The sequence below is a fragment of the Macaca thibetana genome, chromosome 6 (genome assembly GCF_024542745.1).
Source record: "Macaca thibetana thibetana isolate TM-01 chromosome 6, ASM2454274v1, whole genome shotgun sequence".
NCBI lineage: Eukaryota > Metazoa > Chordata > Mammalia > Primates > Cercopithecidae > Macaca > Macaca thibetana.
The window spans coordinates 135715322-135743145 of record NC_065583.1 but is presented as its reverse complement, the minus strand read 5'-3'; the positions used below and the strand labels follow the sequence as shown (position 1 = coordinate 135743145).

Below are 27824 nucleotides of genomic sequence, written 5' to 3'. Positions count from 1 at the left end.
GGTCCCCAATCTTTTCGGCACCAGAGACCAGTTTTGTGAAAGACAGTTTTTCCACAGACCAAGTATGGGGGATGGTTTTGGGATGATTCAAGTGTATTACATTTATTGTGTATTTTATTTCTATTATTATTACATTTTAATATATAATGAAATAATTATACAACTTGCTGTAATGTAGAATCTGTGGGAGCCCTGAGCTTTTTTTTCTGGAACTAGACGGTTCCATCTGGGGGTAATAGGAGACACTGACAGATCATCAAACATTAGATTCTCATAAGGAGCTCGCAACCTAGATCCCTGGCATGTGCAGTTCACAATAGGGTTTGTGCTCCAGTGAGAATCTAATGCTGCCGCTGATCTGACAGGAGGCGGAGCTCAGATAGTAATGCGAGCAGTGGGGAGTGGCTGTAAACACAGAGGAAGGTTATGCTTGCACAACCACTGCTCATCTCCCGCTGTGAGCAGTACTGGTCCCATCTGTGGCCTGGGGGTTGGGGACCCCTTAGACTTTTTCTGGCCATGACCATGGTGTCCCTTAGAGTAGCACTCAATTTTTTCTTTTCTTTTTTTCCTTTTGATACAGAATCTTGCTCTGTTGCCCAGGCTGGAGTGCAGTAGCGCAATCTCAGCTCACTGCAACCTACGCCTCCTAGGTTCAAGTGATTATCCTGCCTCAGCCTCCCAAGTAGCTGGGATTATAGATGCCTGCACCACACCTGGCTAATTTTTCTATTTTTAGTAGAGACAGGGCTTCACTATTTTGGCTAGGCTGGTCTCAAACTCCTGACCTCAAGTGATTCCACCCGCCTCAGCCTCCCAAAGTGCTGGGATTACAGGCGGGAGCCACTGTACCCGGTCAGCGCTCAACCTTTGAGGGAGAGGAGATAAGGGATAGGTACCCTAGGTTCCTCACACCTTGGGTGGAAAAACTCTGAAGCATACTATAAACCTGGGATAAGGAAACCCTTTTTGTAAAAGGCTAGATAAATACTCTGGGCTTTGTGAGCCATGTAGTCTCTGCTATAACTACTCAACTCTGCCTTTGTAGTGTGGGAGCAGTCATGGACAATGCCTAAATGAATGGGTGTGGCTGTGTTCCAGTAAAACTTTATTTATAAAATCAGACAGTAGCCAGGCATGGTGGCACATGCCTGTAGTCCCAGTTACTTGGGAGACTGCGACAGGAGGATTGCTTGGGCCCAGGAGTTCAAGTCTAGCTTGGGCAACATAGCCAAACCCTGCTCTAGGTCTAAACAGATTCCCAGAATCCTCTTCAAGAAAGAGTGACAAAGTTGGAACCTGTCAATAACACACCTTAAAAATACAGGTTTCTTCCTTTCTCATGCTTCCTGGGATCAATGGCTACAGAAATTACTTGCATTGTATGTATGTATACATCCCTAAATAATATATACTACTGCTTTGTGTGTTTCACAGTAATTACACAATAACCGTCATTTGACATGTTAAAAAAAAGATATGAAACTACTTGCACTTAAATCCTTGTCTCAGAGCCTGCTTCTGAGGGCATCCAACCTACATTATTATTTCATTTTATACTCATAACTACTCTAACAGTTAACTAATACCGTCTCCATTTTAGAGTAAGGAAACTGAGGTTCAAGGATTACACAAGTCATAAGTGATAGAGTTCTTGTGAGACGTCTATCTGGCTCCAAAGTCAGTGCTCTCTCCACAACACTGCCAACGTCAGAGTGGATATAAACAAATACATGCACATGCACAAACACACACAAATACTAATCAAGTGTGTAGCTTTAATTACGGCAAGCAAGAGTACTACACACAGCAAACCACAAAGCAAAATCATACTACTCACGTACTTACTGATCTATGCTAAGGAAGATCAAATAAATAAACAAGTAGTTTAAGATAAATAAACAGTAAGGTTTGAGGGTCATAGGAAAATACTTTTTTCTCTTTTATGCTATTTCTTATCGAAGACAGAATTCATGTCTCACCTACAACTGGTTGCAATCTTGGGAGGTAAAACCTTTGCTAATACCTGGAAACATGTATACCCATTCGAGGTAAAGCTCCATGTGTGACTTGGAATTTGGAGAGAAAGGAACTAGATTAAAATATCTTCTCACATATTTCAATATGGGAGTGGAGCGGGAGCACATGTGAAATTCCCCTGCGGATACTAAGGATTCCAGAGAACATCCCCAAAAACCCATAACTGGCATATCTGCAAACCAGTGTTTCAGCTTACGCGGTCTTGCCCTCGCTGTCGTGTTTGGTGGCGCTGGCCCCCTTCTTGCCGAGCAATGAGGCCACCTTCTCCGCATCTCCATTCTCCACGGCCTGCAGCAGCCTGTCATCATTCTTGTTCCACTCATTGGTCTATAGAGAAAGAGAAGAAACAGAGGTTGTGAACAACATTGACCACAGCTGCACTGACCAGCAGGGCTGCGGTCCTCGCAGCCCCCACCCTCCCATCACTCAAATCAAAACCTGCTCCCAAAGAAGCATGTTTTAAAATACCTTCCCCTTCACCATGGAGACACCCAAGAAGGCCGCTTTCCCAAAAGAAAACATAAATAGAGCAATGAAATCACAGCTAGTCACCAAAGTCTGAGATAAAAGTTACTTCTTTTAACTAACACTAGGAATATGAAGCAACTTAAAAAGACCTCAAGGCCGGTTTACACATTAGCTAATTTCTAGCTGAACTAGACAGCTGCTCCTCAGCACACTGGCCTTTGACCTCATCCACAGCTCACTCTGTTCACCGTGTTACAGAACCAAACCAGCAGCTCAAGGTTACCCGAGGTTTACAGACACACGATTTTTCATCAGCTTTTATTGCCTTCTTTCTGGTCTGTTTACTAGGCCCTGAATTTTCAGCTGGATACTGATTTTAAGTAGTTGTCCAGGCTACCGACTCAACAAAGTCTCACCAGAAACAAAACTTCTTCCTGAGCAAGCTATTAAACATCAAAGAGCTTTGAGCAAAGCCTCAATCACTGTCAATGCCAAACCCCAACTGAATAATTCTGCAAACCACAGTAACAGTAAGGCGCTCATATATGCAAAACTGGTTTCTACACTTAGGAGGGAAAGAGATGATTTCTATACAAGAGCAAATGGGCCCTCAATATAAGACTAAGAAAGACTTTAATAAAAGGCAGCAGTGAGCCATTGGAGGTTTGGGAGCAGAGGAGGGAGAGAATTATAGAACCAGTGACTGAAGAGTCATTGGGAGGTGTCGAAGCACATGGGATTAATGAGGGAGAGAGGGGGAGGAAGGAAAGATGCTGGGCACATCAAAGCCCCTGGGTACTTTGTGAGCCCGGGCTGATTTCCAGTCATCTCCTGCACCAGGCCCCTGAGCTAAGCCCACTTTCTGAGCCCTTCAGCTGTGGACACCACATCCTGAGAGAGACTCCTTTTCCCTTCCCAAAGCTTTCTATAGACTCTGCTTCCTTGCGGCCTCTGAAGAAACGAACCTCCAGGTATTTCGTATTAATGGCTTTACGATGGACCCCTACAAGGAAGCAGACAGAGGAGATAATGAAGATTTAAAAGCAAAAAAGAAGAAATTTTATAGGATGACAGTCTTCCATGGCCCCGGGAGTATGTTCCCAATCTCTGTACTGATGGAAATGAGGAAACTCAACAGGTCTTTGTCCATCAAATGTCTCAGTCACCCTCCCAACCCTAGCCCATATGTACAGCCTTAAACAAAGCCACAAGCCAGGGAGGGATAAAAGAGATGTGTCCAGAATTTGCATCTCTGAACATCTCAGGACTGAACCATTCCCAGTTTTTAGGACTCCGTCCTCCCCCACAGCCAACACTGAGTGCAAATGCACAGTAAGAACGAAGCAGGTTTGAACAAAAATCAGCAGCTTGTTCTCTGGGCTGCGTGAACTTGAAGTCCAGAAGTCCAGATTGACACATGTTGTGTGATCTGATGTCACCCATAAATCGTTCTGTGCCTCAGTTTCCCCAGGCTTTGGACTGTACGTCCTCTGTGATTCCGCCAAAGCTCAAAATTCTTATTACATAAAATTCCCCAAATTCTGCTAGGGATGATTCTAGAACAGTACTGTCTACCATCATGGAAATGTTCTCTATCTGAGCTTTCAAATACTATAGCCACAAAGCCAGTGATTCTTAACCAGGATTTGTTTTGCCCCTGTGGGTCATTTGGCAATCTCTGGAAACATTTTGGTTGTTATGTCTATAGAGTGTTACTGGCATAGAGTAGGTGGAGACCAGGTGTGCTGCTGAACATCCTACAATGCACAAATGCACAAGACAGTCCTCCTACTCCCACCAAGAATAATCTGGCCCAAAATGTCAATACTGCATGAGCCACTTGTGGCTACTGAGCACTGGAAATGTGGTTAGTGCTACTGAATAAGTGAACTTTTAACTTTGAGACTTCACATGCCGTTAGCCAGGGGCTACCATGTAAACCAGTGCAGCTCTCCTTGACGATGATGACTCTCTTCATATGTTTAACAAAGTAAGAATGCGTCTGGACCAACATCAGCCACGCTCCTACTACAGCAATTTACTCACAAAGAAGACATGAGATGTTGTCTTTAGTTACCAATCAAGCTTCCTGTTGAAGGGAAACACAAGAAATATGGCAATCCTCACAGCATCATTTTTTAGTGGAATAGAAAGCGTAACTTAACAACTGTACAAACAACTGCAGCAAATGATCAAGCCCCAAGAAACACAGTGCAGCTTATTTCCCCCAGAGGGCATTTTATAAGCAAAGAAAAAAGGGAGGGAAAGTTTACTGAAGAACATTTAGGACCAACGATCCCTACCTATAGAATCCCAAAAGAGAAAAGTATTGTTTTTCAAAATCCTTTTCTAACTTGAACTGAACAAATTAAAACTGGACTGGGAAGATCAAAAGGATATGAAATCTCAGAGGACAGGACTGAAAGTACTCAAGCAAAGGAACTGCTACATGAAAGGATTTTCCTTTTCAACATTGCTAAAGCACTCTACTCTTAAGTAGAGAAAAATCCGATTGCAGGGGTTTCCTAAAATTAGTTCCACGTGGATCTTTAGGGAGTTCAATTTCTATACGACATGGCAGGAGAGATCCTCCCTATCCTGCTCTTTGGAAGACAAGGTCAATGCCACATTCCTAGAGGTCTGAAATGCCTCTCTTCTATTTAGAACCTCTCCTCAGTGCAAGCCAGAATTTACTTTCCTCTTGGAGCAGATGAAGAGAACATGGTTACACAAGCAAATCTTCAATAAATAATCCACAACATCATTCAAGAAGTGCGGCAGATGGGGTTCACAGTAAGCAGAGCTAGGCTGGGAAAAGAGGAGAGAAGGTAAGAGTTTTACTCTTGCTGGGCGTGGTAGCTCATAACTGTAATCCCAGCTACTGGGGAGGCCAAAGCAGAAGGATTGCTTGAGGAGTTCGAGACCACTCTGGGCAACACAGTGAAATGCCATCTCAAAAAATGAAAAATTTTAAAAAGAGTTTTGCTCTTAAAATTCTTACAAGCATGCTAAAAATAGAGGCCAAGTAGGGTCCCAATTAGACCTCTGATCCAGGAATCTGGATTCTTATCAGTAGCAGAGTTGTCTAGTCCTGGGCCAGGCCACTCATCATACTTGCAATTAGCTCTGACGTGCACAACTGGCCATACCATGCTCCTTCCAGAAGCACAGTGCTCAAGATGTCCTCACTTTTCCTTCCTAAACTTGCCCACGGAGATATTTCCTACATCCTCTCATCCTCTCCTATAAAACTATTCTATCCAGTGCCATACTCTCTTTTTTTTCTTTTGAGACGGAGTCTCACTTTGTTGCCCAGGCTGGAGTGCAGTGGTGTGATCTCGACTCACTGCAACCTCCACTTCCCGAGTTCAAACGACTCTCCTATTTCTCCTGGGTAGCTGGGATTACAGGTATCTGCCACCATGCCCGGTTATTTATTTATTTATTTTTGAGATGGAGTCTCTCGCTCTGTCACCAGGCTGGAGTGCAGTGGCGCAATCTCAGCTCACTGCAACCTCCGCTTCCTGGATTCGAGTGATTCTCCTGCCTCAGCCTCCCGAATAGCTGGGACTACAGGCGCCCACCACCACACCCTGCTAATTTTTGTATTTTTAGTAGAGATGGGGTTTTATCATGTTGGCCAGGATGGTCTCAATCTCTTGACCTTGTGATCTGCCCACCTTGGCCTCCCAAAGTGCTGGGATTACAGGCGTGAGCCACAACACCTGGCCCAATTGTCGTATTTTTAGTAGGGATGGGTTTTCACCATGTTGGCCAGGCTGGTCTGGAACTCCTGACCTCAAGTGATCCTCCTGCCTTGGCCTCCCAAAGTGCTGGGATTACAGGCATGTGAGCCAACATGCCTGGCTCCAGTGCCATTTTCTATACCAAAATTCCCATAGCCAATCACAACATGAGACAAAATAGATGTTCAATAAGCACTTTGAGTCATTCTTTGGAATCCAGAAGCAAATCCTCTCCCCTACCCCCACCCCCAAGCATCAAAAGAAATCTCAAAAAGTCACTTTGGTCAATCTACTGTCCAAAGTAGAGCTGGTCAAGTAAATAGGTGAAGTTTGAAATGTTATCATAACATCCCAAAGTAATTCATTCATGCTCTAGAATCAAGGAAGGCTTTTGGAGACCACCATCAAACTAACAATATTACCTCTCACCACTTTCAGTGAAAATCCTCTCCTCTAACTAGCATGCCCTCCATATGACAGGACTGACTCTGCCTCCACACTGGGCTTCTGGTCCTCTTATAGTTTTCAACTCTATGAAACCTATATAGTTTATTGGTTAATCTAACATGTTAAAAAAATAAAATCAAAACATAGAAAACATCAGATGCACCATCTTTAATAAAGTTAAATGTCTTACGAAACTTTTATTTGTTGCATGTATGTGTATGCTGACTGATGATGTAAAATACATTTCTTGGAGGGGCACGGTGGCTCATGCCTGCCATCCCAGCTGCTTGGGAGTCTGAGGCAGGATAACTGCTTGAACCCGGGAGGTGGAGGTTGCAGTGAACCAAGATTGCGCCACTGCACTCCAGCCTGGGTGACAAAGCGAGACCTTGTCTCAAAAAAAAAAAAAAAGAAAGAAAAGAAAAGATATATATATATATATATGTAAGAAATATGCATATTTCTTGCTGGAGGATCACGAGAGAAAACACTGGCAGCCACTGCTTCAGAATGCTCTGTTATCCCATCCGCCTACGCAAAGGCGTATTTCTAAAGCCTAGCTCAAGCATTGCAGGCTTTCTCCACCCTTTCCTGGTGACCTCTCTCTGTTTCTCTACTCCATTGCGTCCCTGGGGGCCACCCACTGGCTCATCTCAACCGAAGCCCACAGTCTAGACTTGATGAAATATTGCATCCTGGTTTTTGTTCGAGAGCTTACAGTTTGTCTCCTGTCTTTTGCTCCCTGAAGGCCCTGAGAACAGGCTTCATTTCTTACCCCCATGGTGGCTGGTAAATGGTCAGTATTTGCTGCTGATTTTAGCAGGAGGTTGATTGACCTAAATCTCTCTTGACTTAGCAAATATTTGTTTTTTCATTTACAAAAGTTTCATTCTTTTGCAAACAACTATTGAATCGTATTTCAGATTTTTTTATAGGCTAAATAAATCCAACTCCCTTAACTTTTTTAACAAAAGGCCAATTTTCCGAGATTTTAATCATGTGAACGCTTTCTTCAAATCTCTTCCCAACTAAGGAGCCCAGCCTTATAAATTCAATTGGGGTGAAGGCGGTGTCCCCCAGTCACAAGAATCAACTGGGTGCTTGTTAAATCTGCAGACTCTCAGGCCCCATCTGGCAGATTCTGACCCCAGGAGTCTGGGGTGGAGCCCTGGAATCACTTAGGTTCAATGAGTGCATCCTTTGATTTTTATCTAGCTTGAGGACAACTGGAACCTATACTGAGGCTAACAAGAGAATTTACTTGAAAGAATTTTCTTCTTCCACAAGGCATTAAGGAAGAGAAGAACTTGGGAAGAGAAGAACTCTTCGCTATTTTCTTGTAGAACTAGGTATTTTGTTGCCCACAAAAGCTGAGTAAATATTGGTCTTTCCCCAACCTGCATATAAGACATGTATTCGAATGTCAATGAAAGCATTGCTCATAACAGGCAAGAATTACAAGTAACCCAAATTTCCAATAACAGATGATGGATAAATAAATTATCACATAATCAAGCTATAGAATACCACACAGCAATGAAAATGAACAAACTACAACTACATACAACAACACAGATGGGTATTAAAAGCAGTATTGGTGAAAGAAGCAAGACACACACAAGAAAACCCACAATAGTATGACTGCATGCACACGAAGATGGAAACAGGAAACATGGAACCGTAGTGTTTAGGGATGTATACACTGATGATAAAATTATAGGCTGGGTGAGGTGGCTGATGCCTGTAATCCCAACACTTTGGGAGGCCGAGGTGAGCAGATCACTTGAGGTCAGGAGTTCGAGACCAGCCTGGCCAACATGGTGAAACCCCGTCTCTACTAAAAATACAAAAAAATTTGCCAGGCATGGTGGCAGACACCTATAATCCCAGCTTCTCGGGAGGCTGAGGCAGGAGAATCACTTGAACCCAGGAGGCAGAGGTTGTAGTAAGCACTGCAGCCTGGGCAACAAGAGCGAGACTCCATTTCAAATTTAAAAAAAGAAAAAAATTATGGCCAGGCGCGGTGGCTCACACTTGTTAATCCCAGCACTTTGGGAGGCTGACGCAGGCAGATCACCTGAGGTCGGGAGTTTGAGACCAGCCTAACATGGAGAAACCCTGTCTCTACTAAAAATACAAAATTAGCCGGGCCTGGTGGCGTATGCCTGTAATTCCAGCTACCGGGGATGCTGAGGCAGGAGAATCACTTGAACCTGGGAGGCGAAGGTTGTGGTGAGCTGATATCATGCCATTGCACTCCAACCTAGGCAACAAGAGCAAAACTCCATCTCAAAAAAAAAAAAAAAAAAAATTATAAAGCAAAGTCAGGATAAGGTCACTATAAAAGTAAGGGTCATGATTAGGGCTGAAGGTGTGGCATCCTATCAGGAAGGGACACCTGGGACCATTCTGGGACTTGCTCTGTTTTAGGGTCTGATTAGCAGCTCCTCAGAGGCTCACTTTAAAACTACTTGTTAGACTGTACATCATTTTGTGTACTTTCTCCAAATGTAATTTATATCTTTTATTTCCTTCTCCTTCCCTCACCATCCCCCTTCAGGCATACAAAACACATACACACAGAATTTAGAAAGAAGTCCTGTGGTTCAGGTTTTGGTCAAGTCAACACCAGGTCAAACGCCTTCGAACAGTTCAGTCTCATTTGCTGTTTCCTCATCTCTTAAAAAAAAAGGCAGAGTGGTGCCAAAATCTGATTCTTAATTTTTTGGAGGCCCATGGACCACCTGGAGAATCTGGTAAAGTTGCAGACTTTCCTCAGAATAATGCACATCCACACAAACACTTGCATTTGATTTCTGGCTTAAATATCTACCCCCACCCAGTCCACCCCTAATCCCAAGTTTAAAATTCCTAGTGTAGAAAAGAAGAGACAGATTTCAGAGTTTGGTGCTATTGAGTTGAAATTCTAGTTCCATCACTTCTAGGTGGTCATCAGTGTCCCTGGGCCTCCCTGTCCTTATCTATAAATGGCAGGAAATCCTACCTACTTATAAATTATCCTGAGAATTAGACGAAACATACATAAACAGCCTGGCACATAGTAGGTACCTAAAATGGTGATTCTTCTGGAATTTGATGAGCTGCACTGTTCCTTCTTGACTAATGCTCTATGAATATTTTAATATTTACAATTCAGGACCGATAGTCCAATACTCTTTTAGAGGCTGATAACACCTTAATGCAAATTTTCTACTAGGCTCCTTCAAAATTATATTTTAAAGGGCTCTAGAGAAACATTCACGGACATGAAATTAACGATTTTATTGAATATGGCTCACTTTTCCAAGAGACTGTTTAAACAGACACGATTTCAACAGAGCACATTAGGCCATATTTGCAAGTTCAGGAAGCCATATGTTATGCTCCAGAGACATGTGTAATGTGTCAGCTATGAGGGGCGGCATGTGGGAAAGAGCCCTTACCCTCAATGTGGGCTCCAAACATTCCTGCTAATATATCACAAATGATATTGGCTGGCCGGTAAGTGTCCTATTCATCAAATCATTTCCAAATGACACTGACTCGCTTTAAGGTTTTCTCTTGAAGCTTGGCCTTTTTGAAGCCTTGCCTGCCTCCATCTAGAATAGCAAACATCATGTCAACCGGGTGATGAACGCTGGGGATTTGGCAACCAGCAGTGTCTGCCCTTGGCCAGACATGGCATCACCTTCTTTTATTTTGGTTTAATCATTGGGACCTGAAAAACCAGTGGAACTCAGTGGTCACAGACATTTGGCTAGTCAAGAGATTTTGAGTTTTCAAATATATCAACTCAATCAAAATAATCCAGTGGCACGGAAGAAGCCAGGAAGAGAGTTTCTTTGACTTTCTTGAGAAAAGATGCAAAAACCCTAACCATCACCAATTAGAACGCTCTTGTTCTGTGGCTCTGCTTGGGCAGCCATCTGGAGGAATCTATTTGAGATTATCTTGAGAAAAGCTGCACTTCTTGCTCCAGTTTTCGGTAAGCAGACTGTTTTGCCAATATAATCAGCAAGGCTAAGACGAAAGACAAAGTAAACTGTTTTCACTGGGAAGGTTTCAGATTCATATTGTCCAGGAAAAAAAATTGCACACACCTCATCGTTTTAAGAAAGAGTACAAGAAACAGGCAAGCTTCAGTCTCAAATAATATTTTCCCCGGTTGACTATATCCACCAGTACTTATAGATATGTATCTACTAGGTGCAGGGTAATAGAGAAGATTCTATAGCTGTTACACAGATAAGTGAGATCTAATCCCTATCATTCATTCATATATTCAACAAATAAGTGTGTTTTACATGCAGTATAGCCTTTCCCAAATTTTCTTTTTTTTTTTTTAATTTTTATTTTTTTAATTTGTAGAGACGGAGTCCGCCTAGGTTGCCCAGGCTGGTCTTGAACTCCTGAGCTCAAGGGATCCTCCCACCTCAGCCTTCCAAAGTGCTGGATTATAGGCATGAGGCTCCCAAATTTTCTATATAGTTGTGGAGATAAAATACAGTAATACCAGAAATATGCCAACAATGCAAAATAGGATATTAGAAGTGGCAACGTGAGCAAAATGGTGAATTGACACACTAGAAGGGAAAGACAACTTACAGCTGGGCAAGCAGGGGGTTTCCTGACTGGATTGTGAACCAGTCCTTGCAAGGAGTAATATTTAAATTAAAGGAGAGAAGAAAAGACACAAGGATCAAAACATACGAGATGTATTTAGTAGAGAGCGTAAATAACAAGTTGATACAAGCAAAACCTTACAACCAAAAAATTACCAATACAACATGGCAAACACCTAGTCAGCAGTTTCATAAAAGAGCGTTCCAGATAATGTTCGTTACTTCAGACCAATACCTGATAAGTTTATCTAAAATGTCTTTTCCCTTTCCTTATATTTTTGCTTAAGATTATTCACAAATGCAGGTTACACTGTCCCTGCTGTTCACCCTGAAATCCATCACCCTCCCTAAATGAAGTGTGTCAGCGCTTCCTGAGGTCTTTTCCACATAAATGCTGAGTGCTGTGGCATGGACATAATACATAAACACCTCCATCCAGAAACAGGCTGGTCCCTCTGCCCTATCCACCTTAGCAAGCTCCTCCTCCTCATTGCTTTCCTTTTCCCCAGCCCTTCGTGGCCACCAGGACCAGGTTAGTTCTCCTTGCTGGGGTCCCCCATGCTCTCTTCCATAGGCCTTGGCATGGTTGTAATTAAATAGTATTTCTAAAGTATCTGTAAAGGTCTGTTGACCATCTACTGGACTAGACTTCCAGGGCATGGGCAATGGCCAGCATCTGTCTTGTTCACCACTCAGCCCCAAGCCCCTTGCCCACTGCCCACTGGATGGTAGGGGCTCAGTTCAGAGCTGTGCATGGAAAGGCTTTGTTTTTCTTATTTCTACCTTGGGAGCTACTATTAATTAACCTCGTTAAGAATTTTAAATTATTAAATAATTTTAAAGACCCACCATGTCACAAGAAGCCAAAGCACAGTCTCATGGGGGCAGAGACAGGTCTAAAATAGGTGAAGCCAATTTTTTCCTTCATGGAGAAAAATTATTCCATCCAATTCTATTGGTTTCAACTACTCATTTACTTATATTCATTATTTACAGAGTGAGAGAGTATGTGTACTATGTACTTCTTATGTACTATGTGAAGTGCTTGGCATAAAAAGATTGATAGGAATATTGTTCCTCAAGGAGCCTTCAGACTTCTGAGAACAGAAACATACCCAATAGCTACTTATGTCATTGTTTATCAGTGCTAGAGTAATGCTGTGGACTCATTCCTATGAATGCCCAAAGGGGATACCATTACTACTAAAATTAAAATGTACAGTGCGAGGAGCTGTACTGTATTACAATTTAACCTTTACAATAACCCTATGAGGTAGGTACTATTATTAGCCCTTTATAGATAAGGAAAATAAGGCACAAAGAAGTTAAAAAACATATGCAGTCACTCCATTTACAACACAGTTGGTTCTCTCCAGAGGAGAAGCCAAAGCAATTCAATGGAAGGTAAAGGAGGGAACTGTATTAGCTGGTTTTCACGCTGCTGATAAAGACATACCTGAGACTGGGAAGAAAAAGAGGTTTAATTGGATTTACAGTTCCACACGGCTGGGGAGGCCTCAGAATCATGGGAGGAGGCAAAAGGCACTTCTTACATGGCGGTGGGAAGAGAAAAATGAGGAAGAAGCAAAAGCAGAAACCCCTGAGAAGCCCATTAGATCTCGTGAGACTTATTTACTATCATGAGAATAGCACAGGAAAGACCAGCCCCCATGATTCAATTACCTCTCCCTGGGTCCCTCCAACAACACGTGAGAATTCTAGGATTTACAATTCAAGTTGAGATTTGGGTGGGGACACAGCCAAACCATATCAGGAAATTTTTAGGATGTTTAAACTTTTTAGGAGGGTTTAAATGTGTTTATAGACTGGGGCAAGCAAAGGAGTCAGTGGAGACAGAGACAGCATGAAAGGTATAAGGATTGGGAGGCTGAGGCAGGCAGATGACTTGAGGTCAGGAGTTCAAGACCAGCCTGGCCAACATGGTGAAACCTCGTCTCTACTAAAAATACAAAAATTAGCTGGGTGTGGTGGTACGCCGTGTAATCCCGGCTACTCGGGAGGCTGAGGCAGGAGAATCGCTTGAACCCAGGAGGCAGAAGTTGCAGTGAGCCAAGATCACACCACTGCACTCCAGCCTAGGCTACAGAGCGAGACTCTGTCTCCGTAAAAAGAAAAAAAGAAAAAAAAAAGGGGGGGTAGTATAAGTGGGGGAGGTGTGATGAAAGGGGCTGGGAGGTGGCAGAATTGAGGATTCAACCCAGGCAGAAGGCTGATCTTTGTGAATTGGGGTCGTATTCTGCCTCTGAAATAGTAAAGAGGAAGAGGAGGATGAGCAGAGATGCAGTGGCAGGGAAGAAGTCACCGTTTGTGTTTTATGGCTTCTACCCTTTCTTGGGGAAATGGGAGACAGAGTAAGCAGGGTCAGTGGTGGGCAAAGAAGCCCCACACGTGGTAATGCTTCAATAGCTCCCAGGGGGAAGTGAGTAAGGAAACCTGCCTAAAACAAATAAAAGGGTTTTTGAACAGCTCCAAAGGTCCAGTTGGGAGCAGCAATTGTAACTCCATAGAGAAATCATTTGGTAAGGTCACATGATTTTTCACTGTGACCTTACCGGGGGCATCCGGTAGGATGGGGGAAAGGGGCAGTTGGCTTGATCCATCATGGGAGACTGAAAAGACAGGGAGTAAAGCAGAGATTCCAGGGTGAAAGGGTAAGAAGGGGCAGTCAGAGAGTACCTGCAATGACTATGGGACTGGAGACAGGTAAGGATAAGATCCAGGGACTGATCCTATAGATCAGAGGCAGGGTGTTGGACGGGTCATTGATGTAAATGTTAGAGTTCCCAGAATGATGGCAGAAAGGAAAGATCCTGGTGAAATATTAGGGAGCCACTTATATGTCCCTAAAATACAGTGAAAAACATGAGATGAGGGTGGCCCAGCATAACCAAGAGCAGCAAATGTCAAATGAAAAAGGAGCAATGAGATTGTACAGCAAATGAGTCAAGTCTTACGACAAAGTGGCTTCTTGTGATTTGCTGAATTTTGAGAGTATGTGCTAGTCCCTTCCAGGTGCCATAAATAATTTATTTCATTTAAATCACCATAACCACCTGTACTGTGTTGAACAGTATCCCCAGAAAATGCACATTTTCCCAGAACCACAGAATGTAACCTTATTGGATAATAGGGTCTTTGCAAACACCATCAAGTTAAGATGAGGTCATATTGGTTTAAGTTGGATCGAACATCCAATGATTGGTGTCCTTGTAAGGAGAGAGAGACTCAAAGGCATAGAGGAGACACAGGATGAAGGCTATGTGATAATGGAGGCAGAGACTGGAGTTATGCTGCCATTAACCAAGGAACATCAAAGATTGCCAGCAACCACCAGGAGCTAGAAGCAGCAAGGGATTCTTCCCTAGAACTTTGGGAGGGAGCATGGCCTTGCCAATGCCTTGATTTTCGAGAATCATTTCTGTTGAGAGAATATATTTCTGTTGTTTCAAGCCACCCAGTTTGTGGTCATTTGTTACAGCGGTCACAGGAAACTGATAGACCATCCTGAAGCAGATATTGTTATCTTCATGTTACTGATGAGAAAACGGAGGCACAGATATATAAGCATCTTGCCTAAAGTTAAAGTCAGAGAGTGGAAGACCTGGAATTCAAACCCTCACTCCAATGCTCTCATCACTGCCCTTTCCTGCCTCCCGCATATGCCCATCACATGGAGGAAGACTTCCAAAAAACCAAGCCAATTGGAAGAGAACGGCAGATCACAGCAAAGTGGTCACTGGGGCCGAGGGAGAGACCTCAGTCTGCTGGTATCAAGAGGGGGAACTCTGAGGTCTGAATAAGTGCCTTTTAACCACAGGAACCACACCTAAAGAAAACTCAGTATTAAATATAAAATTTGCAGTTACACAAAAGCATTTAAAACAAGATTATTTGCTTTATAAACATGTTCATAAGATTTCTGTGAATAGCAAGCTTTTGTGAAAAAAAATATATATAGGATTTGACTTACTCAAACATTCATTCATTGCTTAAAGGGCGTGTAACAATGAATATCTTACAGTCTGAGCAAGGCTTCCTTGCCCACAGACAGGACACTTGGAGACAGGTCTGGCTATAATCCAAGGACACTCCAAAAGTATTCCTGGCATGTGTCTGAGCATCATAAGCAGCCACAACTCCTCAGCTTTGCCCTTCACCCAAGTGATACATTACACATTTCATATGAAGTATCCAGACAAAATGATTTCATCCACAAAGTCTGCTTAAGTGCACTTTAAGTGTCTAAATAGTCAGAGTCGAGGACCAAAGCAATCTCCTGTCCTGATCATGCCCTTTACAGATGTTAAAAAATTAACAAAGGGCAAAGAGATAGCTAAAGAAATTCACACGCCATGGAAACAATCCTTCAAGTTATAAATTCTATGTGAGTGCTGATTAATCTGTATTTTCTGCACACCCCTCCCCCTCCACACACACACAAACACACACACACACCCTTTTGGAACTAGTTAGTTCAACATGTGAAAGAAGGGATCATCTATGGAGCTGGGCTCCACCCCAGGTCCAGGGTATCTCAATTGCCTATGACTAGTTTTCTTGTTTGAGTACTAAGAAAAAAATTGAGGACCCCAAGGTTAGGAGTCCATGGCAGCTTCCCATACTTGGTGTCAGCTAACTCTACGCACATGTAAGTCCTAAGTGACTGTGGGGGTTTAATAGTGTCCCCCAAACATTCATGTCGACCTCAAGCCTCAGAATGCAATCTTAATTGGAAATAGGGTCTTTACAGATGTAACTGGTTAAGGATTAGGGATTAAATTATTCTAGGCTCGGGATAAACCCTAAATCTGACAACTGGTATCCTTAGAAATGGAATAGAGGAGGCAGAGACATGAGGAAGAAGGCGATGTAAAGGTGGAGGCAGAGGTTAGAGTGGTGTGCCTACAAGGAACCAAGGATTGCTGGTAACCACCAGAACCAGGAGACAGGCATGGAACAGTTTTTCTCTTCAGAATGTCCAAAATGAACCAACCCTGCTGATGTCTTAATTTTGGACTTCTGGCTTCTTGAACTGCGAGAGGAATCTGTTGTTTAAGCCACAGCTGGTGGTAATCTGCTATGGCAGCCCTAAGAAACCGATGTGGCGACACACGGAAGGGGCTTGCTCAACCAGCACAAACAGCCCCAGAGGACTCCATCCCTACTGATTGCAGTTTGACAGCAGCCTTCTGCAGGAACCACACTCTACGTTGATTTGTTTCCTGTTTGTTCACAATCACCGGGCGGTGTGTTGGGTATAGACACTAAAAACAGCAGGCCAGATGTGGTGGCTCATGCCTGTAATCGGGCACTTTGGGAGGCCGAGGCGGGTGGATCATAAGGTCAGGAGTTCAAGAATAGCCTGGCCAAGATGGTGAAACTCCACGTCTACTAAAAATACAAAAAAAAATTAGCCAGGCGTTGTGGCAGCCACCTGTAATCCCAGCTACTAGGGAGGCTGAGGCAGGAGAATCACTTGAACTCAGAGGGCGGAGGTTGCAGTGAGCTGAGATCGCACTACTGCACTCCAGCCTGGGGGACAGAGTAAGACTCCATCTTAAAAACAAAAAAAAGAAAAAAAAAAAAAAAACCCAGCAAATTGCAGTAGTGTATGGCATTTAGCTCAAGGCTGCTGTGAACGTCAAATGTTTCTAAATCTACTTCTCTATGTTTTTCACATTTCTTAAAGAAAATAAACTTTTTATGATTAAAAAAAAAAGTGACTGTTTACCCTAGTGTTTCTCAAAGAGTACGACTCAAGGCTGCATATTAGAATCACCTAGGTGTCTGAAAAAAGTATGAATGCTTTTAGATATTCCCTACGATTCTACTGTCGGCCAAAATTACTCTTCGCTTGACAACAATGAAGATGACACACTGGCTTGATATTAACTACGTCTGTATTTGTTAAAATGTTGAACAAGACGCAAGGTTAAATCTCAGCACTCACACCACTATAGACTTAATATATGCCAGTGGCAATCAAGATGCCCCATAGAGAAAAAAGGGCCTGAACCAGGCTTGCTGAGCCCCGAGTCATAAGTCCCTTGCCTTGGTTAGCGACAAGGCCACCCAAGCTGGAGGAGCTTCATCTTCTCTCCCTCCACCTCCCCAGCCAATTACTCATCAAAGACTGTCAGCGCCACGTCTCATTTGACTGGCATTGACCTCTTTTCCATTGCTATGGCCAATCCTCTTATTCAATCCTATTTGGTTCAACAAACACCTTTTTGGTTCCTATTTTTGCCAGGCATCATGCTAGACACCTCCTATTTGCCAAGCTCCTGTGGCACAATGACACGTGTGGACTCTTCATAAAACTATGGAAGAGGTTCTGACACTGATCATTGTTTAGGACATTTCAATTGTCTTTTAACTGGTCTTCCCAGCTCCACTTCCCCTCTTCCCTCTTCCCATGCCCACTTCCCTCGTAGTGATGTACTCTTGTCCACTGCTCTGGCTCACTTCCTCATACAAAACCATCCATGGCTGTCCATGGTCAACAAGAGATCCCACACTTTTCCGTACCCCCATTCAAGGCTTTTCTTAATCCAGTTTCAAACCTTAAATCCCTCTATGCCCAGCTCTCCCTCTGGGCCATGCCACATAAGCCACACAAATGCTCTGCCTCAGCCAAGCTGTTGGTTCCAGAATCCAAGTTATTCTGTCCTCTTCTACATTGTAACTACAAGTACTTTTTCCTCCCATTTTTATCTGGCCATCTCTCTGCCAACTAGGCATAAAGTTGCTCCCTGCCATCTATTTCAACAAAGGTTTACACTAGTATTCCAAGTATATGGTGCTCCCATTTCATGTCTGCTTACAGAGAGGGAAACAGTGTAGGGCTAAGAGTCTGGATTCTGGGTTCTTGAGTTCGAATCCTGGCTCTACCGTGTGTGTGACCTTGGAGAAGTTACTTAACCTGGCATGCCTCCATTTTCTCCATTGTAAAATAGGGGATGCCGGCACATTTTAACATATTTGAATTCCCAAAGAGATCGTACTTAATGGCAAAAACTTTCACATTCTTTCACCATGCCCTTCCTGGTAGATCTATCCAGATATTTTTGAATGAATTGTTCCATTAAAATATAATTTGCTCTGGCTTGGAGGGGATGTTCCACAATGCTCCAAACTCATTATTGTCATTCCAAGTTTCTATAAGCGATGTAAGTGGGTTTGGAAGCCTCAGTAAACAGAGTGACTTAAATAATCAAAATACTACACACATATGAGCACGATGTTTAATGTTATCAGAGGTGAATTTTAAGTAGTCTGGATAGTTTAGTATATTTCAGGCAAGAGACACCACTGATTTATTTAAAACAGAACTCTTATAGTTCTCAAGAAAGGGCATATTTGTTATAGCCTTCCTACACTCCAATAATAGCAAGCCCAAAATAAACGCCAATATCCACCCACGGGGGAAAAATCTAGTTCCAAGAAATCACTTCTGCCTGATGTCTAAAGGCAGAGGTCAGCATTTTTTAAGAGCATGAGACAAGGGGCCATGATGTTCAGTATCAGTCTGGTCTGGACTTTGGACGAGCATGTGCACAGATGGCCTTCTTCATCACGGTCTCCCCAGCCCCCAGAAGACACAGGCCTCTAAGGCAACCCCATGAAGTCTGAACTCTGCAACTGACCAATTCTTAACAACGGCAACAGAGGAGCCAAAACCAAGGATGCTGGCCGATATGGAGAATTTTGGAAAACTCATCAAGGTTCCCATATGGGAAGCCTCATTCATGACCCTTTTAAAGATCACAAGGGATTCTCCAAAACTGTCTTGGCTTAGAGTTTTGTAATTTAACTAGATGCCAAGTAGCCAGTGAACACACACACAAATCACCAAAAGCAGGAAAATTTGAGTCAAGTAATACTGGAACTCTAGCGTGTGGTGTTGGGCTATGGATTCAGGCCTTAATCTAAGATATATATCAGGAATCTGCAGTTTGACCCCACACACTGAAAAGGAATGAGTCTATTTATTGTTAAAACAATGAAATAATAATATGAATGATTTCGAAATTCTGAAACTCTATTTCCAGGGCGTCCTATACACAATTTCTTATCACTTAAACAGACACTTTCTACTGAAAGTCACTTGGTGTATACCTAGTAGTGTCATGTAAGTTGAGAGCTCAAGAACAGGGACCGTGGCTTTTATTTTAATTTTTTAAGACGGAGTCTTGCTCTGTCACCCAGGCTGGAGTGCAGTGGTGTGACCTCGGCTCACTGCAACCTCTGTGTCCCGGGTTCAAGAGATTCTTCTGCCTCAGCCTCCCAAGTAGCTGGGATTACAGGTGTGCGCCACCACGCCTGACTAATTTTGTATTTTTAGTAGAGATGGGCTTTCACCATGTTGATCAGGCTGGTCTTGAACTCCTGACCTCAGGTGATCCACCCACCTCGGCTTCCCAAAGTGCTGGGATTATAGGCATGAGCCACCACGCCTGGTCAGGGGCCATGGCTTTTACGTCTGTATCCCAGGCATCTGGCATAAGGGCTGACACAAGGCCAGTGATGAATAAATGTTTACTGAGTGAATGAATGCTTGCCTGAGGAAAAGACTCAAGTAGAACACTGGGCTTTACAGATAATGTTGCTACTAAAACACTGAGAAAGTAGCCAGCCTTCACAACTTTTCCTTTTGCCCCAACTGTCCCCAAGATATCCTTTTTAAGTCTCCATTGCAACTGTTTGAATGTTACTATCTTCACAGTCTCATCGTGACAGTCTCATCTTGACACCTCTCTACTACTGAGAATAAGCTGGCTCCCTTCTGTCTATTCCAGCAAATCCAAACTCTTTACACTAGCACTAGAAGACCACAGATCTCTAATCTCAGACCCACCTTTTGAAATGCAATATAATATAGTGCTTACAAGCATGAACCCAGAAGCCAGACCACTTGGGTGCACAGCCTCGTTCTACCACTCATCATCTCTGGCAAGTTAGTTAACCTCTGTGGACCTCAACTGCAAGACACGAGATAGTAAGAGTAGCCTCTATCAGAGGGTTGTTGTAAGAATTAAATGAATCAAATATTTATAAAACATTGAAAACCATGTCTGGCACAGGGTAAGCATTCAGTAAGTGTTAGCTTGTATGGTTATTATTCAAAGACCCATGGGAAATTCCGCTCTGTTATTTTGAATAACGTTTTTTTTTTTCTCTAGGATTAGCTGATGTTCCTATTCACAATATACTTTCATGGCCAAACCCAGATTTACAGACTGTCTACATCACAGATGAGATATACCGCAGGCTGTATGCAAGCCCAGAAGCTTCAGCTGCAAGCATGCTTATCCAGAGAATAACTGATTTTTAAGCTACTAAAGAGATTTGAACTTGGGGGAAAATTCATCCATATCTTGAGTAATGTATCAATGTCCCATCAAAATAAACTGCAGAATATACAATTAAGGGAAAACTTGTATCTGCATAGGAAACTATGGTAAGATGGTATCCTCAAACTGGAAATTTCAGGATATCTCTTAGAGTTTTAAGTCAGCAGGGACAAATTTGAAGGAAGGCCAACTGGACCAGTGATGTCAACAAGCTGCCTTCTTGTCTGCCAGGAAAATGTCTGGAAGAGATCCCAACAAAATCCCATTCACAGTGCCTAATTCAGAGGAATAAAGGGTGATGGTGAGGGTATGTCAAGTCTACGTCAAGTCTACCTGATTCCCACTCGGTGTCACCACAAAAGGCACCACGCAAACAGCACACCAAGCAAACAAGGGAGGCCAAGAGTACAGGTGTGTGCAGCCAGTGCCAAGGTGCCCAGCAAGAAAGGGGCGCTGGTCCCATGAACTCCACACTGCTCCTGGCAAGGACAAGAGCATCTGGCAGTCACCTCCAATGCACATATTCCTTGGGTGGCAGAATTCTGAATTAGCAAAGTGTAGAAACAGCAAAGTGTAGAATGATGACTATGGCTTTTCCTTCTGCTTTTTTATTTTGGACTGAAATACTTGGGGTTTTGTTTTTGTTTTTTTAAATTTTAGAGATGGGATCTCACCGTGTTGCCCGGGCTAGTCTCAAACTCCTGAGCTCAAGCAATCCACCTGACTCAGCCTCCTCAAGTGCTGGGATTACAGACGTTAGTCACCGTGGTTGGCCTGGACTAAAATATTTGAATACGAATCTTATAACATCTAATAGACCTCATCTTATTCCTCAATCCCATAGCCATCCCTCCATAAATATGAGCAGACAGAAATGGCACAGTTCCTAAGAAAAGCTACAGCAGTCCAAAAGAAGAGAAGTTCTTTGAGGAATCAGAGAACATTTGTTCCTGCAAAACAGAATGACTCTAAGAAACCAGACAGGTTCTCTAATGTGTGCTTTCAACTAGATTCAGGAAAAAATATGTCTATGACACTGCTCTAGAAAACAATCTGAAATCAGAGATCTGCCAAATTTAAAATGTGTTGGAAGCAGCGAAGAGCAGATTGAGGAATCCAGATAATTTTGAAGCTTTTTTTGGTTTCGTTTTTTGTTTTTGAGAAAGGGTCTCGCTCTGTTGCCCAGGCTGGAGTGCAGTGGTGGGCTCATAGCTCACTGCAGCTTCAACTTCCTAGGCTCAAGCTGTCTTCCCACCTCAGCTTCCTGAGTAGTTGAGACTATAGGCGCACGCCACGCATGCCCAGCTAATTTTTAATTTTTTTTTTTTTTTTTTTATAGAGACAAGGTCTATGTTGCCCAGGCTGGTCTCAAACTCCTGAGCTCAAGAGATCCTCACCTTGGCCTCCCAAAGTGCTGCGATTCCAGGTGTCAGCCACCATGCTGAGACATCTAAAGAACTTTCTCCTAAAGATGGTGATCTATTTGGAATGAGTAACAGATAGTAATTCCAGGAACTCCATAATTACCCATAGTGTTTTTAAAAACCAGTCTGTTCTCAAGACCTTCCTTCAAAATTTTATGCTAATACTACTTTCCTTAACTTGTCAAAAATCCTTCAAGCCCATCATAAATGCCAGCACCTTCAGCCCCAGCATATCTTGCACTACATTAGAAGTATCTGTGTGCTTACCTGACCTCTGAATTGTTCTGTTTAGAATCCTGGCTGCACCAACCATTTTGGTACCAGAGACCAGTTTCATGGAAGACAATTTTTCCATAGACCAGGGACCGGAGGAGATGGTTTTGGGATAAAACTGTTTTACCTCCGATCATCAGCCATTAGATTCTGATAAGGAGTACTCAACCTAGATCCCTCTTATCATCAGTTCACAGTAGGATTTGCTCTTCTATGATAATTTAATGTTGCCACTGATCCGACAAGAGGCAGAGCTCAGGTGCTAATGCTTGCTTGCCTATCTCTCACCTCCTGCTGTGCAGCCTGGCTTCTAATAGGCCACAGACCAATACCAGTCTGTGGCCCAGGGACTGGGGATCCCTGAATTACTCAATCACTAGCAGGAATTCTGCACATTATAGACAGCAAAGTAAAACATGGCAAACATTGAAAAGATTATTCTTACAGAGAAAGTTGTCCATATAACCCTAAAGAACTCTGGTACTTGTCACTGTTATATCAATTTGTTCAAACCCGCATTCTGGCTGGGCATGGTGGCTCATGCCTGTAATCCTAGCACTTTGGGAGGCTGAGGCAGGAGGATCGCTTGAGCTCAGGAATTTGAGACCAGCCTGGGAAACGTAGTAAGACCTCATCACTATAAAAACAAACAAACAAAAACTAACCCACAATTGACACAGACTTTTAAGAAAATGCTCTAATTTAACCTGAATATCAGTCTACTTAATAAACAGCTTTACAAAGCATGTTCATAACTATGGAAATTTAGGCCAGTTTGGAATTAAAAAAACAAAAAAACAAAAACAGCAAACTTGCGTTTTTATTTTTTATTTTGAGATGAAGTCTCACTCTTGTCACCCAGGCTGGAGTGTGTGGTGGTGCAATCTCGGCTCACTGCAACCTCCGCCTCCTGGATTCAAAGCCATTGTGCCTCAGCTCCTAAGTAGCTGGGATTACGGGCGCATGCCACCATGCCCAGCTAATTTTTGTATTTTTAGTAGAGACGGGGTTTCACCATGTTGGCCAGGCTGGTGTCTGTCGAATTCCTGACCTCAGGTGATCTGCCCGCCTTGGCATCCCAAAGTGCTGGGATTACAGGCGTGAGCCACCGCGCCCAGCCACATTTTTCTTATACATTGCAAAGCACAGTCTAGCTCTGCCCCCTACCAAAAGGTTGAAAACCACCTATCGAGACCTGCTGTGAAGATTAAATGAGATAATGCACAAAAAACATATGTGCCTTGCACACATAAACTGCTGAGTAAAAGTTCACTATTTTGTCATGATCACTTGTATCACGTACTCTGCACTCTGTGAGGTCCTATGAGTACCACAGGAAAACCACAACCAAGTTTCCTAACTCACAGAGCTTATAGGCTGATACTGGAATTGTACAGACAAAAAGATGCAGTCGTATGACGCCACCATTTCTCTGCATGCTAAAACTCCACTCTAATTTATCAAGCTGTAGGCACTTAAATAAACCCTGCAGAATTAATTTCCCTGAAACACTTCAATGATTCCAACAAATTACAAAACAGACCATAAGATGAATAACATTTGGTAGTTCTTTATGCCAGTGAGAGTGTTCACATTTTCTAGTTTTTGAGATGATGACTACAACAACTATCAAAGTTACTTGGAAGATTTATGTTGTAAGAAAGGCACTTTTCCAAATTACCACATGCATTTGTAAATGCCAAGTAATATTTAGTACACTCAGTTGTTGAAATATAAGCCAGATTGTGAAACTTACTAAAAACTTTTATGTACAGAGACTCACTCAGAGATTACCAAAATGTAAAGAACTCTTCAGTAAATAAGGACATAGGACACCTAAAATGCTAAAGAGCTGGTGTAAGTATATATCCTAGCTTTTCATTAAGTTTGATAGTATAATTTCTTTAAAAATCTTTTGCATATATAAACAAGATTCACCAGAGACAAGTTTCAAAGAAAATTTTAAAATAAAATTTAAAAATAAAAATGAAACCACTATCAGTTCTATCACTGAAGAATTACCCTGCCCATTTTTTGTATCAGTCCATATTTTTTTCGCAAACAGCAAATATTTTGCTCAATAGCCTGCTTTTCTCACCAAGTAACATATGCTGAACGTTTTTCCTAACAATAAAGAGCTACGTCCACATTTTTTAAAGCTAAATGATAATAAACATCTAGGTTGCCACCAGGTTTTCATTATAAACAGCTCCCCCTCTAGCATCTTTCAACCTTCATGTCTGTGTAGTATAGTGTGACTTCAAGAATATGAGATGGTCAGGCGCAGTGGCTCACACCTGTAATCCCAGCACTTTGGAAGGCTGAGGCAGGCGAATCATAAGGTCAGGAGTTCGAGACCAGCCTGGTCAACATGGTGAATCCCTGTCTCTTCTAAAAGTACAAAAATTAGCTGGGCGTGGTGGTACATGCCTGTAATCCCAGCTACTCAGGAGCTTAGGCAGGAGAATTGCTTGAATCTGGGAGGCAGAGGTTGCAGTGAGCCGAGATTGCGCCACTGCACTCCAGCCTGCACAACAGAGCAAGACTCTGTCTTAAAAAAAAAAAAAAAAGAATAAATGAGATATGCACAAATACTGCTGGAATCTTCCCAGCCTGCCAGTTAATGCCCCAATTCATACATTTACCATTTTTTTAATCTTTCAGATCACTAATGACATCACTCAATAGAAATCCTTTTCCTTCTACTAAAGAGCCTTTAGGGGCTGAGATAAAAACCTTGGTATGTCTTGTGTTGCACCAGCATTAGAGACAAATGTCTACTGCTGAGGACAGAGAACCACAAAGTTATACACTTTCAGAAAAAGGGGGGTCATATACCTCTTTCAGAAGTTGCTAAAAGAGAACAGAGCTAGCCCTGCTAATACCAGCTTCCTAGGCTATATCAGAACACTGGGGAGCAGGCAATCAGAATCCCTCAAGGGAAGAGCAGTGCTCATTCCTTCAGGCACCCCAGCCCCCCAGTTCACTGCCCCCACCCCTTCCCCACCAACTGGTGGGGTCATTAACAGAATCATATAGAGACCAGGGGGGCCTAAAGAAGGGAAGACCAACATCTCTTTCATTGGCTACTCATCTGCTAAGGCAGTAGGTTGGCTGATTTCTCTGTGTTCCTCTGAGCCACAGAGAAGAAAAGAACTGGACAGAAATGTATGGCGGAGTGGTGGCTCCAGAGAAACAGCCTATATACCCCCAGCTGGGAGCGGCAGGGATTGGTGAGTTTCCTGGGACACTACTTTATGAAGCCTGACTTGCTTTGTCTTGCCTGTACCCCAACCAAGATGGCTGCCCTTGGGGGAGAGTACCTCCCCCTGCAGTAGGAGGGCAGCAGGAAGGGTTGGAAAAGGTCCAGCTGAAGGCAGAACCCCTGAGTCAGGGAGCTGAGATGTGGGACACTGAGCAGCAATAAGAGTACAGCATGTGTATCAAGCTGAGCAGAGAAGTGTTTGTTCACCTTCCCTGTGACCCCAATGCTTCCTCTCTGTCCCCAACCTTTGGGGGAGACAGGTTGATCCCAAATGAGGAAGGGGCAGAAGGAGCAAAAGGACAGAATGCCCTCTAACTCTTCTCTCCCTTCAGGTGCTTTAGAGAAGGGTCCAGATGCACTAGGTGAAAGAGAGATTTAAATCAAGTTTGAGATTCAGTTTTTAACTGGATTAGTCTCTGAAAGCTTACGGAGGTTGAACATTGTGATGGGACAGGGAAAAGGAGATTCTACCTGGCATGGTTGAAATCAACAACTAGAGAGAAATAAAGACCCTTTCAAATGCACATCTCATGAACTTGAGCAGTTCAATAAATCAATCATATCTCAAATATGGTTAAATGCACAAGTTCAATAGGGGCATTCGAGTACTAACACAGACCTGGGCTCAGATCCTGGTTTGTTCATTCATTCACTTATTTCGCAATATTTAATGAGCACCTTCTATGTACTGGACAGACCTGTGAATAAGAACTACAAAGCCCTGTGCTCTGGGAAGTTAAATTCCAGGTGTATGTATAATTCTGTAGAATTTCCTTAACCTTGTGCCTCAGATTTCTCATCAAATCTTGCTCTGATATTCCTCCTCTGATCCATTCCTAAAAATTTTGGAAACAGAATATAATAAAACAATTTTTTTCTCAAAGCAACATACACTTCAAACAAATAAACTGAGTAGATCAGTTTGTGTTTCAGAAACCGAAGTACAAGTCACATTGAGGCTTCTCAACACAGAGAAGTTACTCTCCAGGCTCTCAGGATACAGCAAGGATAGTGGCTCTGAGGAAGTTAGGATAGCTTGCCTTGTGTTAATTATAGCCTTATTACCATTGTTTCTAGGTGTACTGGGGAAAAATCCTTTAAGTAATCCTGTTAGAGAAAAATACATATATATACATATTTATATATATATAAATGACTTTAAAATATATATATATCATAAATATATATATATATTTATATGACTTTAAAATATCAAGTAGGTACCCGACACCTGTAATCCCAGAACTTTGGGAGGCCAGGCAGGTGGATCACCTGAGGTTAGGAGTTCAAGACCAGCCTGGCCAACATGGCGAAACCCCATCTCTACTAAAAATACAAAAATTAGCCAGGCATGGTGGCATGCAGCTGTAGTCTCAGCTACTCAGGAGGCTGAGGCAGGAGGATTGCTTGAGCTCAGGAGGCAGAGGGTGCAGTGAGCCAAGATCTCACCACTGTACTCTAGCCTGAGTGACAGAGCAAGACTGTCAAAAAAAAAAAAAAAAAAAAATTAAGCAGGGTAAATATTTTGCAAAATTATTGGTAAGAGCTAGTACCTGTGTAAGTCAAGATCAGAACTGTCTTGGTAAAATTAGTGACAGTGACTCTGCATACCCATTGCCATTGCTCTTTCTATATATACTGTCGAGTCCATGGGCCACATTTGTCTGGCTCTTTGTAGTGATTAAAACCCCTCCTGGGCAAGGGCAGCCCAAGGCCTCTTGGGCAGTCCCTAGACAACTGGTTGTCCCTAGGCATGCCCAGTGCTGGCCGATCCCATGTTGGACTTGCACTTCTGCTTTTTCTGACTACCCCATCTCCAGGGGCCACTCTCATTTCCAGGGCCTGTAATAATCTCCGAGGAGTCTTTAGGAGACTGAAAACACACAGCGGGAGGCTGAGGCATTCCCTTTCCTGACCTCTCCCTCCACTCCACCCGGCTCCTGGGATGACTGCCCTGCAAAGCCTCCCGGAGCACATGGCCCCCTGGCCGCATCAGGATTCCTGGAAGGTCAGGCCATTCGTTTTTGGGTTAATCCTCAACTGCCTTGCTTTGAATAAGTGTAAACTTCAGCCAGCCAGTGCAAGCACAGTGTTTTCAACTCTCCTCTATCAAAACAGAAGTCGAGATGACAATGTTTACAAAGAAAGTTTATCACAGTAGCAGC

General features: G+C 43.0%; 3 protein-coding genes across 11 annotated transcripts in view; all 3 read right to left on the bottom strand.

The window, feature by feature from the left end:
- Positions 1 to 11905, bottom strand: part of TTC23L (tetratricopeptide repeat domain 23 like) — a 155176-nt gene extending 143271 nt beyond the window's left edge. Inside the window, exon 1 of the mRNA XM_050793844.1 lies at positions 11877 to 11905. The gene's annotated coding sequence lies outside the window, so the exon portion shown is untranslated. The remainder of the gene's footprint in view (positions 1 to 11876) is intronic.
- BRIX1 (biogenesis of ribosomes BRX1) overlaps positions 1 to 27824 on the bottom strand; it is a 305669-nt gene that overhangs the window by 168312 nt on the left and 109533 nt on the right. The window lies entirely within an intron of this gene.
- The window catches only part of RAI14 (retinoic acid induced 14), a 174544-nt gene that overhangs the window by 71484 nt on the left and 75236 nt on the right, over positions 1 to 27824 (bottom strand). For 6 of the 9 annotated variants that reach the window (XM_050793812.1, XM_050793818.1, XM_050793811.1 and 3 more), the window contains one exon: positions 2237 to 2367. In XM_050793812.1, coding sequence (XP_050649769.1) covers positions 2237 to 2367 — 131 coding nt within the window. Of the gene's footprint in view, positions 1 to 2220; positions 2368 to 2508; positions 2635 to 27824 lie in introns of those variants that run through there. The other 3 variants (XM_050793809.1, XM_050793817.1, XM_050793815.1) reach the window with 2 other exon arrangements.